General features: G+C 37.5%; 1 protein-coding gene across 1 annotated transcript in view; it reads right to left on the bottom strand.

Annotated features, from left to right (window-relative positions):
* Positions 1–14,300, bottom strand: part of l(3)07882 (Nucleolar protein 14 homolog l(3)07882) — an 85,670-nt gene that overhangs the window by 8,833 nt on the left and 62,537 nt on the right. The window contains exons 10-11 of the mRNA XM_089087891.1: positions 2,934–3,101; positions 2,036–2,219 (exon numbers count right to left, since the gene is read on the bottom strand). Coding sequence (XP_088944017.1) covers positions 2,036–2,219; positions 2,934–3,101 — 352 coding nt within the window. The remainder of the gene's footprint in view (positions 1–2,035; positions 2,220–2,933; positions 3,102–14,300) is intronic.

Below are 14,300 nucleotides of genomic sequence, written 5' to 3'. Positions count from 1 at the left end.
CCAAGGGCTCAGCGTAGAAAACGATGACCCCAGGTACCTCCAGGTGACTTATCACTGGCCAGGATCGCGGCTTCTTCACTTGGATATGGAGTTGGGGGAGGACTTTTTTGGCTTTATCTTTCCACCTCGTTGGGGGGGGGGGCGTCCGGCGGGAGGTAGAGACATGCAGGGTAGAATGGAATTCAAACACAAACCGGGCTAGGGCGTCATGTGGCACACGAAGGAGATAGCCGTACCAGCGAACAGAGCTCTGGGCAAACTGCGTCGAGAAAGGAGTTTGCGAAGTACGTGACAGAAGGGTCTGGTTGCTAACAAAGTCAATCCAGTGAAAACCCTCAATTTTTCAAATATGTTTCATCTGAGCAACATCGACGGCGTTGAGGACAGATTTTACCGTTTACCAAGCCTCCGCTCCATACTATAGCACGGTAATGCTTTGGCTATTCAAAATGTAAGCTCTTTTGTGATTGTACCATACTTCGACAGAATGGATACCACTTAAAAGAAGTTTTAAACCACATCTATTTAGTTGCTCCCGATGTTGACTTCCTTTACAGTATAGAGGGACCTGGGAGACTCGGTGCGCATAACTTTGGTTTTCTGCCAGTTGATCCAAAGACCAACTTTCGAGATTCCTTCTGAAGGCACATGGAGAGCTCCTGTGGCTTTTCCGACCGTTGTCCGCGACTAGGGCTATATCATTGGCGAAAGTAAGCGTCAGAGAGTACCGGGTCCCCGAAATAAAGACCGAATCAAAGGTGATTTGTCGTGTAAGTCAGCTTACTGATTTTGCAATCGCTTGATGTTTGATGTTGCTTGATGAATTGATTGATGCAATTGCTTTTAATAATAAAATATCAATTCAAATGCTACGAAAGGCAATCAGTAAATAAAACACTTGTAATTACCAACTGGTGATATATATTGAACCCAGAAATGTTTTCAGCGAAACTTCCCCGTAAGAGTTGACCCGCATTTCCTTTGAAGAATAAAATTTTTAATTTAAATGCTTTAAAAGGCAATCAGTAAATGAAACACTTATAAGTATTATCTGGCTATATTTGTTGTACCCAAAAAAAGCTTCTAGTAAAATATCAGCGAAAAGAGCAAATGATTGGAGGGGAAGGGTACAGCTCCCCTCCCTCGTATAAAGGATAATTTAAATTTGTTTTTAAGTTTTGATTTTACTCATTGCTTTCATTTGAAAAAAAATATTTAACCGGTTGGTTAATATTTAATATATAAAATATTGAACCAGTAACAGCGATTATTCATTATGATATTCACAGTGACCAATGATCTGTAGCTACAAGATGCTTACTCAAAAGTTTTTTTGTCATATCAAGATACTAAAACGAAGAAGAAACGTTTGAAATTTTTTCTCTAGTCTACTAAATAGTATAAAAAAAAAATTATATTTCAAAATTAAAAATTTTTGGGGTCATGCGATTATGGTCTCGTGTAGAAATTTAAGATATCTCTTCAAAAACCTGAAATTCAAATTCTGTATCCCTTATGGATTTCTATGAAATAATTCTGGCACAGTTTATCTCGAAAACATGAATCCTGATTCATTTACTATTTCCTAAAACTTCTTATTTTGAGGTGATTTTCTGAAATTTCGTACTGATATAAAACTTGGGCCCAGAGCCAGATTTTGTAAAGACGGAAAGAGGGGTGTCCCTAAATTCGAGTACCGCCAAGTTTAATGGAAAAGATTGTCGGACCTCAACCAAACTTGGTGGGAAACCGCAGTAATTCCCCTTTCTTATATGGTATTATTACCATTTCCGACCTCTGAGGGCGGGAGGCAGTCCTTAAGTCCTAAACATCACGACATCTTTCAAAGCATTTCGATGACCTCAATCAAAATTGTTGAGATCCAATGGCCATCGTTTTAAGTTTTACTAAGTGAGGTTAAGACCCACCTTGATCTATGTGGAAAATAAGGGGAGTAGATTTCATAAGCTATTGCAGTCAGGAAATTATCGGAACCAGTTGTCAAATTCTAGCAGAACTTGGTGAAAGCCTTGACCCAACCTCTACAGGAGGAGATACATCCCTAAGTTTGGTCAATAGGACATCCAGAAGTAGGCGTTGGATCTTCACTATACTCGATGACATGTAATAGCTAATGTCCAAGCTATTCGTTTCAGATCTGGGACCAATTTGATCTCTGCTAGGGGTAGAGGAATTCTTAACTGTTGTCTCCAGTGTATCTACCAAAGAAAATCATCAGATTTCAGTTAAACTTTGTCAGAAGTAACAGCTAAGGTCCTAATGTACTTTTTAGGGAATCCTGGCTCATTCTGATCTTTTTGACTGCAAGAGACGCGGGCTCCTAATTTGCTTTCAGCATTATACTTACCAAAACGTCAACCAAACTTGTCCCAACCAAACTTGGTGGGGGAAAGTCAGATCACCCCCACACGGCGGGGGGACCAACACCGCGACACATAGTTAGACCTTTGTAAGCTCTGGACTTGGAATAACCTTTGCCGGGGGGGGGAGGTTTCAAAAGTTTATTTCATCAGCCGATTAAATATCCAAAGAGGTTAATTTTGATCATTACTAGCCTCTTTTTCAAGGTTTTTCTACAGAAAAAAAAATTACTTTTTTTCAGCGATTCTGTACCAACTTACTCAATTCTGAAACATTTATTTATTATCTATTGACTTGACCGTTAGTAATTGTGGTATACTTGAAAAATATGTTTTTTAGCAATATCTAAATTTATTTAAGACCCATGGGGAACCATTACGCGGAGTTCTTAAATGTGTAGGGCGTCCATTCGAATGCGATTTTGTGTAGCCAAGTATCTAAATACCACATAAAAGGGCCTTGGTAGGCAACTTAAAAAAAAACAACGCTTAATCAAGCTAAAAACCAAGTTAAATAGAGCACAGATTCGGGGTATTGAAAGAAAAAATTACGTTTACTTACAACATTAAAGGGAATTGGTGCCTTGCCTTTTTTCCCCTTACTGTTATCAAAATGTTCTGAGATGACTTCTCGTAAAGCTGTGCAGCAAGGCATTGGTATGAGGTTGATGATCTCGAACATAATCACATTTAGATTTGGAAGTAAAGACAGTCGATTGTCTATAAAAGAAAAACAAAGAAATAAATATGATTCAAATATCACAAGTCAGTTGGAAAAAAAAGCCTCCCGGCAGCTCCCAAGATACAACACACCCCCAAACTTAAATAAAACAATAAAATAACAATTTTCTACTCAAACAATTGACCTAGGGTCAAATTCTTATGGAGGAGGCTAAAATAAATTATTACCTGGGTGGTCAGTCATAAGCTTAAGTTGCATAGAGATGTGCCATAAATTTTGGAACAACTTTTACTGGCAACTTTTACTAGGGTGCGAAAAAAATTAAATAATTTGAAATAAGTCAGGAAAACTTCCATGGTTCTAAGCAGTTACTACCCTACCATGAAGGATAGTAAGCAGGGTTACCTTACCCATTTGGCTTGGTAACTCCCATAATGAGGAAATTTTGACAGATACATAAAAAGCACTCTTTAAAAAAAGAAAGCACTGGCAGCAATATTTTTTAAAGTTAAAATATCAAATCGATGGTTCAAAGCCAAAATGTCTTAAAACTATTTTTCTAATTAAAAAGTAACGATACCCAACATAGCTGTTTCTCAATAGTTAATAATTATTAATGATAAAACGGAATTGTTAGCGTATTAAAATTCGTGCATTATCTAACATATTTTATAATAACTTTGGATGCCATTATGTCCAAATTTACTTTTTGAGACCAGTTTGTTGTTACCAAATAGATGAGTAAAAGTTATAAAAGTCTACCAATCCAGAAAAAAATGAACAGAAAAGAAGAAATAACACAGCTACGAATTTTCGCTTAATGCATGAATGCGATAAGATAGTATTTATTTTAAAGATTATCACAAGCTTTATTAGACCCGAATTCGCTTCTTATGACAAAGAAATACAAAACAGAAACAGCCGTGACAGCAAGATAAATTTTAAAAATTGATCAAACAAGAAATCTGTCAAACATAAAAATGGCCAACAAAAAATTAACACAAATAAAATATAACATTCAAAAGTTTTGTTTCCAAAAACTAATAATGAAATTTAGACAATTAATAGCAAAAAAACGAAACCTGAAAAAATGGCAAAAAAAATACAATAATTTGTCCTCTTTTTTGTTTGTCAGATTGCTGAGTTCGACTTTTCAGCATAAAAAAAAATCGCTACCCACGAACAGAGTTATTTCCTGCCTACTAAAATTGTAAAAACATGACTTAGTTCTTCACGTTATTTAAATTAGTGTTTATATATATATATATATATATACATATATAAATATATATATATATATATATATATATATATATATATATATATATATATATATATATATATATATATATATATATATATATATATATATATATATATATATATATATATATATATATATATATATATATATATATATATATATATATATATATATATATATATATATATATATATATATATATATATATATATATATATATATATATATATATATATATATATATATATATATATATATATGTATATATATCCCACGCCCACCATTTCCCCAAATACATCCAATCAAAATTTTAGAGATAGCCATTTTTTTAAACATACTTGAAAGGCCTGGAAATTTGGTCTTTGTGGATGACAATTCCCCCCCCCCCCACTCCCCCGGCCAAGGGGGGTAAGTTATGGTCGTGGGGCATATAAAGTTTTTAAAGAAAGTGTTGCCATAGAAACTTCAAACAGGGCTCATTCGATTGGATATTGAAAGGGCTAGTGCCCTTTTTAATAGTCGAAAGTGATTGGAGGGCAACTAACATCCCTCTCAAGCCCACCATTTCCCCAAACACATTCAATCAAAATTTTGAAAATGTTTTCCAAAGCGATCGGATCATTTCAAATCCTTCCGATCAACATTTTGATCTATCCATTTTGTTGAACGCAGTTGAAGGGTCTGGAAATTATGTCTTTGAGTATGTCAGCCCCCCATAGCCCTCTCAGGGTTAAGGTTGTAATTTATGCCCAGGGACCATATAAGGTTTTATGGAAATCGTTGTCGTAAAAACTTGAAAAAGGGCTTATTCAATTGGAAATTGAAAGGTCTAATGCACTTTTTAAAAGTCGAAAGTGATTGGAGGGCAGCTAACCCCCTCTTTCACCTACCATTTCCCCAAACACATCCAATCAAAATTTTGAGATAGCCATTTTGTTCAACGTAATTTAAAGTTCTGGAAATGAGGTTTTTAAGGATGACATCCCCCCCCACAGCCCTAAGGGCTAGGGTTGTAAGTCATGCACTGGGGGAATATAAGGTTTTATACAAAGAGTTGTCACGGAAACTTCAAAAAGGGATCATTCGATTGTAAATTGAAAGGGCTAATGCCCTTTTTAATAGTAAAAAGTAATTAGGGCAACTAACCCGCCTCTCAAACCCACCGTTTAACAAAACACATCCAATACAAAAATTTTGAGATAGCTATATTTTTCAACGTAGTTGAAACTACTGGGAATTAGGTCTTTGAGGATGACAACCCCCCCCCTCCAGCCCTCAAGGTAAGGATTGTATGTTATGCCCTGGGGGCATATAAGGTTTATTTAGAAAGCGTTGTTGTAGAAACATCAAAGAGGGTTCGTTCAATTGGAAATTTAAAGGGCTAGTGCGCTTTTTAATAGTCAAAAGTAATTGGAGGGCAACTAACCCCCCTCTCACACCCACCGTTTAACAAAACACATCCAATACAAAAATTTTGAGATAGCTATACTTTTCAACGTAGTTGAAACTACTGGGAATTAGGTCTTTGATGTTGAGAACCCCACCCCACCCCCCCCCAGAGCCCTCAAGGTAAGGATTGTATGTTATGCCCTGGGGGCATATAAGGTTTATATAGAAAGCGTTGTTGTAGAAACATCAAAGAGGGCTCGTTCGATTTGAAATTGAAAGGGCTAGTGCGCTTTTTAAGAGTCAAAAGTGATTGTAGGACAACTGAACCCCTCACACGCCCACCCTTTCCCCCAATACATCCAATCAAAATTTTAGAGATAGCCATATTTTTCAACATACTTGAATGGCCTGGCCATTAGGTCTTTGAGGATGACAATCCCCCCCCCCCCCACAATCCCCAGGGCAAGGGTTGTAAGTTATGCTCTGGGGGCATATAAAGTTTTTATAGAAAGTGTTGTCATAGAAACTTCAAACAGGGCCCATTCGATTGGATATTGACAGGGCTAGTGCCCTTTTTAATAGTCGAAAGTGATTGGAGGGCAACTAACATCCCTCTCAAGCCCACCATTTCCCCAAACACATTCAATCAAAATTTTGAAAATGTTTTCCAAAGCGATCGGATCATTTCCCAAATCCCTTCCGATCAACATTTTGATCTATCCATTTTGTTGAACGCAGTTGAAGGGTCTGGAAATTATGTCTTTGAGTATGTCAGCCCCCCATAGCCCTCTCAGGGTTAAGGTTGTAATTTATGCCCAGGTACCATATAAGGTTATTATAGAAAACATTGTCGTAAAAACTTCAAAAACGGCTCATTCGATTGGAAACTGAGAGGGCTATTTCCCTTTTTAATAGTCAAGAGTAATCGGTGGGAGAATCACCCCCCCCCCCCCACGCCCGTTATTTCCCCAGACATTTACGATCAACATTTTAATATTTCCATTTTGTTCAACATAATAGAGAGGTCTGGAAATTATATCTTTGAGGATGACAACCCTCCCCCCATGGCCCTAAGGAAAAGGGTCGCAAGTTATGCCCTTGGGGCATATAAGGTTCTTATAGAAAGTTTTGTCGTAAAAGCTTCAAAAAGGGCTGATTCGATTGGAAATTGAGAGGACTAGTGTATATTTTATTAATCGAAAGCGATCAGAGGGCAAATGAGCCCCCACGCCCATCTTTTCCTCAAACACTTCCAATCACAATTTGACATAGCCATTTTGTTCAACATATTTGAAAGGTCTGGAAATTATATCTTTGAGGATAACAAATTCCCCCCAGCCCTGAGAGCAAGGGTTGTAAGTTGTGCCCTCGGGGCATATAAGGTTTTTATAGAAAGAGAAGTCATATAAACTTCGGAGGGGGCTCATTAGATTAATAATCAGACACTCTAGTGCTTCTTTTTTAGAGTCAAAGTGATCGGAGGGCAGCTAACCCCCCCCCCTCCCCCCCCCCACCACACACACACACAAACGTCGTATACTCCCGAAATGCATTTAATGGAAATTTTGAGATAGCCGTTCTATTTAAAATAATCTAAATATCATATAACAAGGCTTTTTGGGTTGGAAAAACCAGAGATTAGGGGCAAGGGTTGTAAGTTATTCCCAGGAGATATTTAGGGTTTTTATGGACGGAATAGTTGTTTAGCCTTAGAAAAAGCTTAGCCTTTCTCGCTTAAAATCTCTATGTCAATATAAAAAAAGCAGAACTTAATTTAAGAAAATTTTCCAACAAAACAAGTTTTTCAAAAAAAAAAAAAAGTAAAGAACTCCATTAAACCAAAAATTAACAAAAATAGAATAAAACCAATAACCAAACTCCAAAAAAACAAAAGAACAAAAATTATCTACTCTACTACAATTACTCTACCAAGCACACAACTACCACAAATCAGTATCAATAAATAAATGAAACCCAAAACAAACAGAAGTTAAAATAAATAACAGAGTCAAAGTCAAAACGAGCTGAACTTAATATGAGTACGGTTCTAAACCCCTATGCTTTCTAAAAGCCAGAACATAATTTGTAATTTACTGAAAAACATGTGCATTGTCAGTTTAATATACATATGCTGATATTTATTCCGATATTCTGATATTTATGCTGATAAAAAATGTGCATTGTCAGTTTAATATACATATGCTGATACATATTTATGCTGATACTTTAAATCTTTTCGTTTTTAAGACTTTATAGTTAGCCTGCTATTTGTATGCTGGAGAAAAATTTTCAGCAATTTTTAACAACATACACCCTTTTGTAAATCTGGACACAAATAGTACTGTTTAATTTACTTTCATACCTCCTCTAGTTGTCCTGAAATGGAAAACTTGATACCATTCGCGAAAAAATCTCTTTACTTTCCTTGATAGTTTGGATACACTTGAGCTATTATGATTTGGTTAAATTTTAAGTACAGATGCACCCTCGTAAGTTTGAATATAATATCCTCAGTCATTCTTGAGATACTGCTGAGATGCCTTATTGGGAATTAACATTAACATAGTGCATTTTAGATGAATCTTAAGGCAATATTTAGTTTTTAAACATAATGGGCAAATGGAAGGGTGGGAGTGGGACGGTGAGAGTAGAAGGTAGTTGCCCTCCAATCACTTTCGACTATTAAAAAGGGCATCAGCCCTTTCTATTTTCAATCGAACGAGCCCTATTCGAAGTTCCTAAGACAACTCCTTCGACACGAAGTGCCCTCATCTAAACAGCAACAACAACAACAAAAAATACCACTAATCACTTTCAAATATTAAAAAGGGTACTAGCCCTTTGAATTTCAAATCGAATGAGCCCTTTTTCAAGTTTCTATGACAAAGATTTCAATAAAAACCTTATACGCCCCCAGGGCATAACTTATAACCCTTGCCCTGAAGGTTGTGGGAGAGAGTGTCCTCCTCAAAAACATATTTTCTATCTGGAAATCAACTACGCTGAACAAAATGGCTATCTCAAAATTTTTATTGGTCGCGTTTGGGGGAATGATGGGCGTGGGAGGGGGAGGGGGGGCTATTTGCCCTCCAATCACTTTCGACTATTAAAAAGGGCACTAGCCCTTTGAATTTCCAAACGAATGAGCCTTTTTCGAAGTTTCTTCGACAACGCCTTCTTTAAAAACCTTATATGCCCCAAGGGCATAACTTAAAACCCTTGCCCTGAGGGTTTTGGGGGAGTGTCTTCCTCAAAAACATATTTTCTATCTGGAAATTTACTACGCTAAAAAAAATGGCTATCTCAAAATTTTGATTGGATATGTTTGGGGGAATGAAGGGCGTGCGGGGGGTGGGGGGGGGGAGCTTGTTGCCCTCCAATCACTTTTGACTATTAAAAAGGGCACTAGCCCTTTGAATTTCCAATCGAATGAGCCTGTTTTGAAGTTTCTACGACAATGCCTTCTATAAAAACCTTATATGCCCAAAGGGCATAACTTAAAACCCTTGCCCTAAGGGTTGTGGGGGAGTGTCCTCCTCAAAAACATATTTTCTGTCTGTAAATCAACTACGCTGAACAAAATGGTTATCCAAAAATTTTGACTGAATGTGTTTGGGGGAATGATGGGCGAGGGGGGGGGGGCTAGTGGCCCTCTAATCACTTTCGACTATTAAAAAGGGCACTAGCCCTTTGAATTTCCAATCGAATGAGCCCATTTTACAGGGCATAACTTAAAAACCTTGCCCTGAGGGTTGTGGGGGAGTGTATTCCCCAAAAATATATTTTATATCTGGAAATCAAGTACGATGAACAAAATGGCTATCTCAAAATTTTCATTGGATGTGTTTGGGGGAATAATGGGCGTGGGGGGGGGGGGGTTCTAGTTGCCGTCCAATCACTTTCGACTATTAAAAAGGGCACTATCCCTTTGAATTTCCAATCGAATAAGCCCGTTTTGAAGTTTACAAGACAACGCTTTATATAAAAACCTTATATGCCCCCAGGGCATAGCTTACAACCTTTGGCTTGGGGGTTGTGGGGGATTGTCCTTCTCAAAAACATATTTTCTATCTGGAAATCAACTACGCTGAACAAAATGGCTATCTTAAATTTTGATTGGATGTGTTTGGGGGAATGATGGGCGTGGGGGAGGGAGGGGGCTAGTTATCCGCCAAACACGTTTGACTATAAAAAAAAGGGCGAGTCTCTTGAATTTTCAATCGAATGATCCTCTTTTGAGGTTTTTACGACAATGCCTTCTATAAAAAACCTTATATACCCCAAGGCCATAACTTAAAACCCTTGCTCTGATGGTTGTGGGGGAGAGTCCTCCTCAAAAACATATTTTCTATCTGGACATCAACTACGCTGAACAAAATGGCTAACTAAAAATTTTGACTGAATGTGTTTGGGGGAATGAGGGGTGTGGGGGGGGGCGAGTTGCCCTCCAATCACTTTCGACTGTTAAAAAGGGCATTAGCCCTTTGAATTTCCAATCAAATGAGCCCCTTTTGCAGTTTCTACAACAACGCCTTCTATAAAAACCTTAAATGCCCCCATGGCATAACTTAAAACCCTTGCCATGAGGGTTGTGGGGGAGTGTCCTTCCTAAAAATATATTTTCTATCTGGAAATCAACTACGCTGAACAAAATGGCTATCACAAAATTTTTATTAGATGTGTTTGGGGAATAATGGACGTGGGGGGGGTCTAGGTGCCTTCCAATCACTTTCGACTATTAGCAAGGGCACTAGCTCTTTGAATTTCTAATCGAATGAGCCTGTTTTAAGTTACTACGACAATGCCTTCTATAAAAACCTTATATGCCCAAAGGGCATAACTTAAAACCCTTGCCCTGAGGGTTGTGGGGGAGTGTCCTCCTCAAAAACATATTTTCTATCTGTACATCAACTACGCTGATCAAAATGGCTATCTAAAAATTTTGACTGGATGTGTCTGGGGGAATGATGGGCGTGGGGGGGGGGGCTAGTTGCCATCCAATCACTTTTAACTATTAAAAAGGGCACTAACCCTTTTAATTTCCAATCGAATGAGCCCCTTTTACAGTTTCTACGACAAAGCCTTCTATAAAAACCTTATATGCCCCCAGGGCATAACTTAAAATTCTTGCCCTGAGGACTGTGGGCGAGTGTCCTCCCCAAAAATATATTTTCTATCTGGAAATCAACTACGCTGAGCAAAATGGCTATCTCAAAATTTTTATTAGATGTGTTTGGGGGAATAATGGGCGTGGGGGGTGGGTTCTAGTTGCCATCCAATCCCTTTCGATTATTAGAAAGGGCACTAGCCCTTTGAATTTCAAATCGAATGAGCCTGTTTTGAAGTTTCTACGACAACGCCTTCTATAAAAACCTTATATGCCCCCAGGGCATAACTTAAAACCCTTGCCCTGAGGGTTGTGGGGGAGTGTCCTCCTCAAGAACATATTTTCTATCTGGAAATCAACTAAGCTGAACAAAATGGCAATCTCAAAATTTTGATTGCATAGGTTTGGGGAAATGATGGGCGCTTGGGGGGGGGGGGCTGGTTGCCCTCCAATCACTTTCGATTTAAAAAGGGTACTAGCACTTCAAATTTCCAAACAAATGAGCCCGTTTTGAATTTTCTTCGACAACGCCTTCTATAAAAACCTTATATACCCCCAGGGCATAGCTTATAACCCTTGCCTTGAGGTCTTTGGGGGAGTCTCCTCCTCAAAAACATATTTTCTATGTGGAAATCAACTACGCTGAACAAAACGGCTATCTCAAACTGTTGAGTGGAGGTGTTGGGGGGAATGATGGGCGTGGGGGGGGGGCTAGGTGCCCTCCAATCACTTTTGACTATTAAAAAGGGCACTATCCACTCCAATTAAAATCGAATGAGCTCTTTTTGAAGTTTCTACAACAACTCCTTCGATACGAAGTACCCGGGTATTGAGGAAAAAAACACATTGTGCCCACATCGTTCTTTACTTAGGCAGCGCGCTAGCGCTGCCTATGATACCAGAAAAATATATTAAAGTGATTAGTGCTATGTACGAGAATAACACTGCTACGGTTAAGGTAGGAAATGAGGCTAGCAGCTGGTTTTGTATTAAATCAGGAGTTAAGCAGGGTTGTGTTCTATCCCCCTTAATATGGATTATTTTGATAGACTTTGTCTTAAGGCAAACAGAAAAGACAATGAGAGACCACAGAATCAAATGGGGAGGAAAGACTTTCCTGGACTTAAGATTATGCTGATGATTTAAGCATCCTAGATGAAAGTGTGAACAGAATGAATGAACTTTTAGAGGTTTTGCGAGTTCAGGGTGCTAGAATAGGTTTGAAAATTAATATTAAGAAGGCTCAGTCACTAAGGCTAGGAATAACGTGGGCAGCTTCAGGTTGATCAAATAGACAGTTTCATTTACCTAGATAGCATCAAATAGTCCGTGGTAACGAACTGTAAGTAAGGAGCGATTCTGCTCAATAATAACCAAAGCCCTAAAAAACAGGAATTTTGTATCAATAGATACATAAAAAGAATCAAGTTTTAATGCTGATTTCAAATATATAAGTTCCATCATTTAATTGCATCCATCAGAAGTTACGCGCCTGAGAAAATTTGGCTGATTTTCGAAAAAAGGGGGAAATACCCCCTAAAAGTTATAGAACCTTAATGAAATTCACACCATCATATTCAGCGTATCAGATAACCCTACTGCAGAGGTTTCAAGCTCCTATCTACAAAAATGTGAAATTTTGCAGTTTTTGCCAGATGAAAGATCACGGATGCGTGTTTATTTGTTTGTTTGTTTTTTTTTTCCCCAGGGGTAATCGTATTGACCCAGTGGGCCTAGAATATCATCAGAGAGCTCATTTGAATGAAAATTAAAAGTTCTAGTGCCCTTTTTAAGTGACCAAAAAGAATGGGAGGGCAACTAGGCCCCCTCCCACGCTCATTTTTTTCTCAAAGTCACCCAATTAAAATTTTGAGATAGCTATTTTGTTTAGCATAGTCGAAAATCTAATAAATATGTCTTTTACGATGACTTAATCCCCCACAGTTCCCAGGGGAAGGGCTGCAAGTTATGAACTTTGCCCATTGCTTACATATTGTATTGGTTATTGGGAAGTATACAGACATATTCAGGAAGAATTTTTTTCTGGTGGGGGGAGGGGAGGGGGCTGGAGGAGGGGGTGAATCGGGAGAATCTTTCCGTGGAGGATGTTTCTTTGGGGTAAGGGACATGTCTATGAAGGGGGTGCCGGATTTCCAATCATTATTTAAAAAACTATCAGAAATTAAATTAAAAAAAAACAAGTACTTTCAACTGATAGTAAGAAGCAACATTAGAACTTAAAATGAACAGAAATTATTACGTATATGAGGGGGTTCTCCCCCAAGTCAATACCTCACGCTTTACGCTACAGTTTTTTTTAGTGCTTTCTAAAGAGCTATCTATTCTAATTAAACGGCCTTTGTGATTCAGGGGTTTGTGAATAAAAATTTTTTAAACTTTTAACGTAAAGAGCGTGGTATTGACTAAGGGGAGAACCCCATGATATACGTAATAACACATACTTAATAAAAAAAAACAATAAAAAAAACAATCGATACGGCTCAATAGTAAGCGAAACTTTTAAAAACGGAAATTTGATGTCAATAAATGTATCAAAAGAATGGGCTTATAATGCTGATTCTAAATATATGAATTTTATTAAGTTTAGTATTACTCATCAAAGGCTACGAGCCTCAGAAAACTCACCTGATTTTTTAAAGAGGGGGAAACATCTTCTAAAAGTGAAAAATTTTTAATGAAAATCACACCGTCAGATTCAGCGTATCAGAAAACCATATAACATAGGTTTCAAGCTCATATCTGCAAAAATCTGCAACTTTGTATTTTTTGCCAGAAGAAAAATATACGAATATAGAAGTTCGTTACGTAAGTAAGATTTGTAAATTATGTCAGAACCAAATTTAGAGACAGCCATTTAGCAAAAGAAAAGTAAAATTTTTATGCAAATTTTGTTTACTTATTCAATGACGGCGAGCCAAAATAAAAGCTGCATTAACTAAAAAACGATCAGAAATTAAATAAAAAAAACAAGTTTTTTAAACTGAAAGTAAGGAGCGACATTAAAAGTTAAAACGAACAGAAATTATTCCGTATATGAAAGGGGCTGCCCCCTCCTCATCCCCTCACTCTTTACGCTAAAATTTGTCTTTTTCTCACAACTCTGTTTTTTAAAACAATAAAGAACTTTAGCGTAAAGAGTGAGGCGTTGAGGAGGGGACAGCCCCTTTCATATACGGAATAATTTCTGTTCGTTTTAAGTTTTAATGTCGCTCCTTACTTTCAGTTTAAAAAACTTGTTTTTTTATTTAATTACTAGTAAATACGGTGGGATCAGTGAAGATGTTAAAAGTAGAACAGTCAAGGATCAGGATGTTTTGTCACAGTTGAAAAAAGTTTGGAAGAATAGGAAGATAAGTCTGCAAACCAGAACTAGAATTTTAGAAGCTATAGTGGTGACAGTGGTCAAATATGGCTCTGAAGTCTGGGCGCTCCAAAAATCGGATGAAGATTTGCTAG

The sequence above is a fragment of the Artemia sp. Qi Xiang Cuo genome, chromosome 4, assembly GCF_049724085.1.
Source record: "Artemia sp. Qi Xiang Cuo chromosome 4, ASM4972408v1, whole genome shotgun sequence".
Taxonomy (NCBI): domain Eukaryota; kingdom Metazoa; phylum Arthropoda; class Branchiopoda; order Anostraca; family Artemiidae; genus Artemia; species Artemia sp. Qi Xiang Cuo.
Note: the sequence above shows the minus strand (reverse complement) of the source record. Positions and strands in the feature narration are given on the sequence as shown.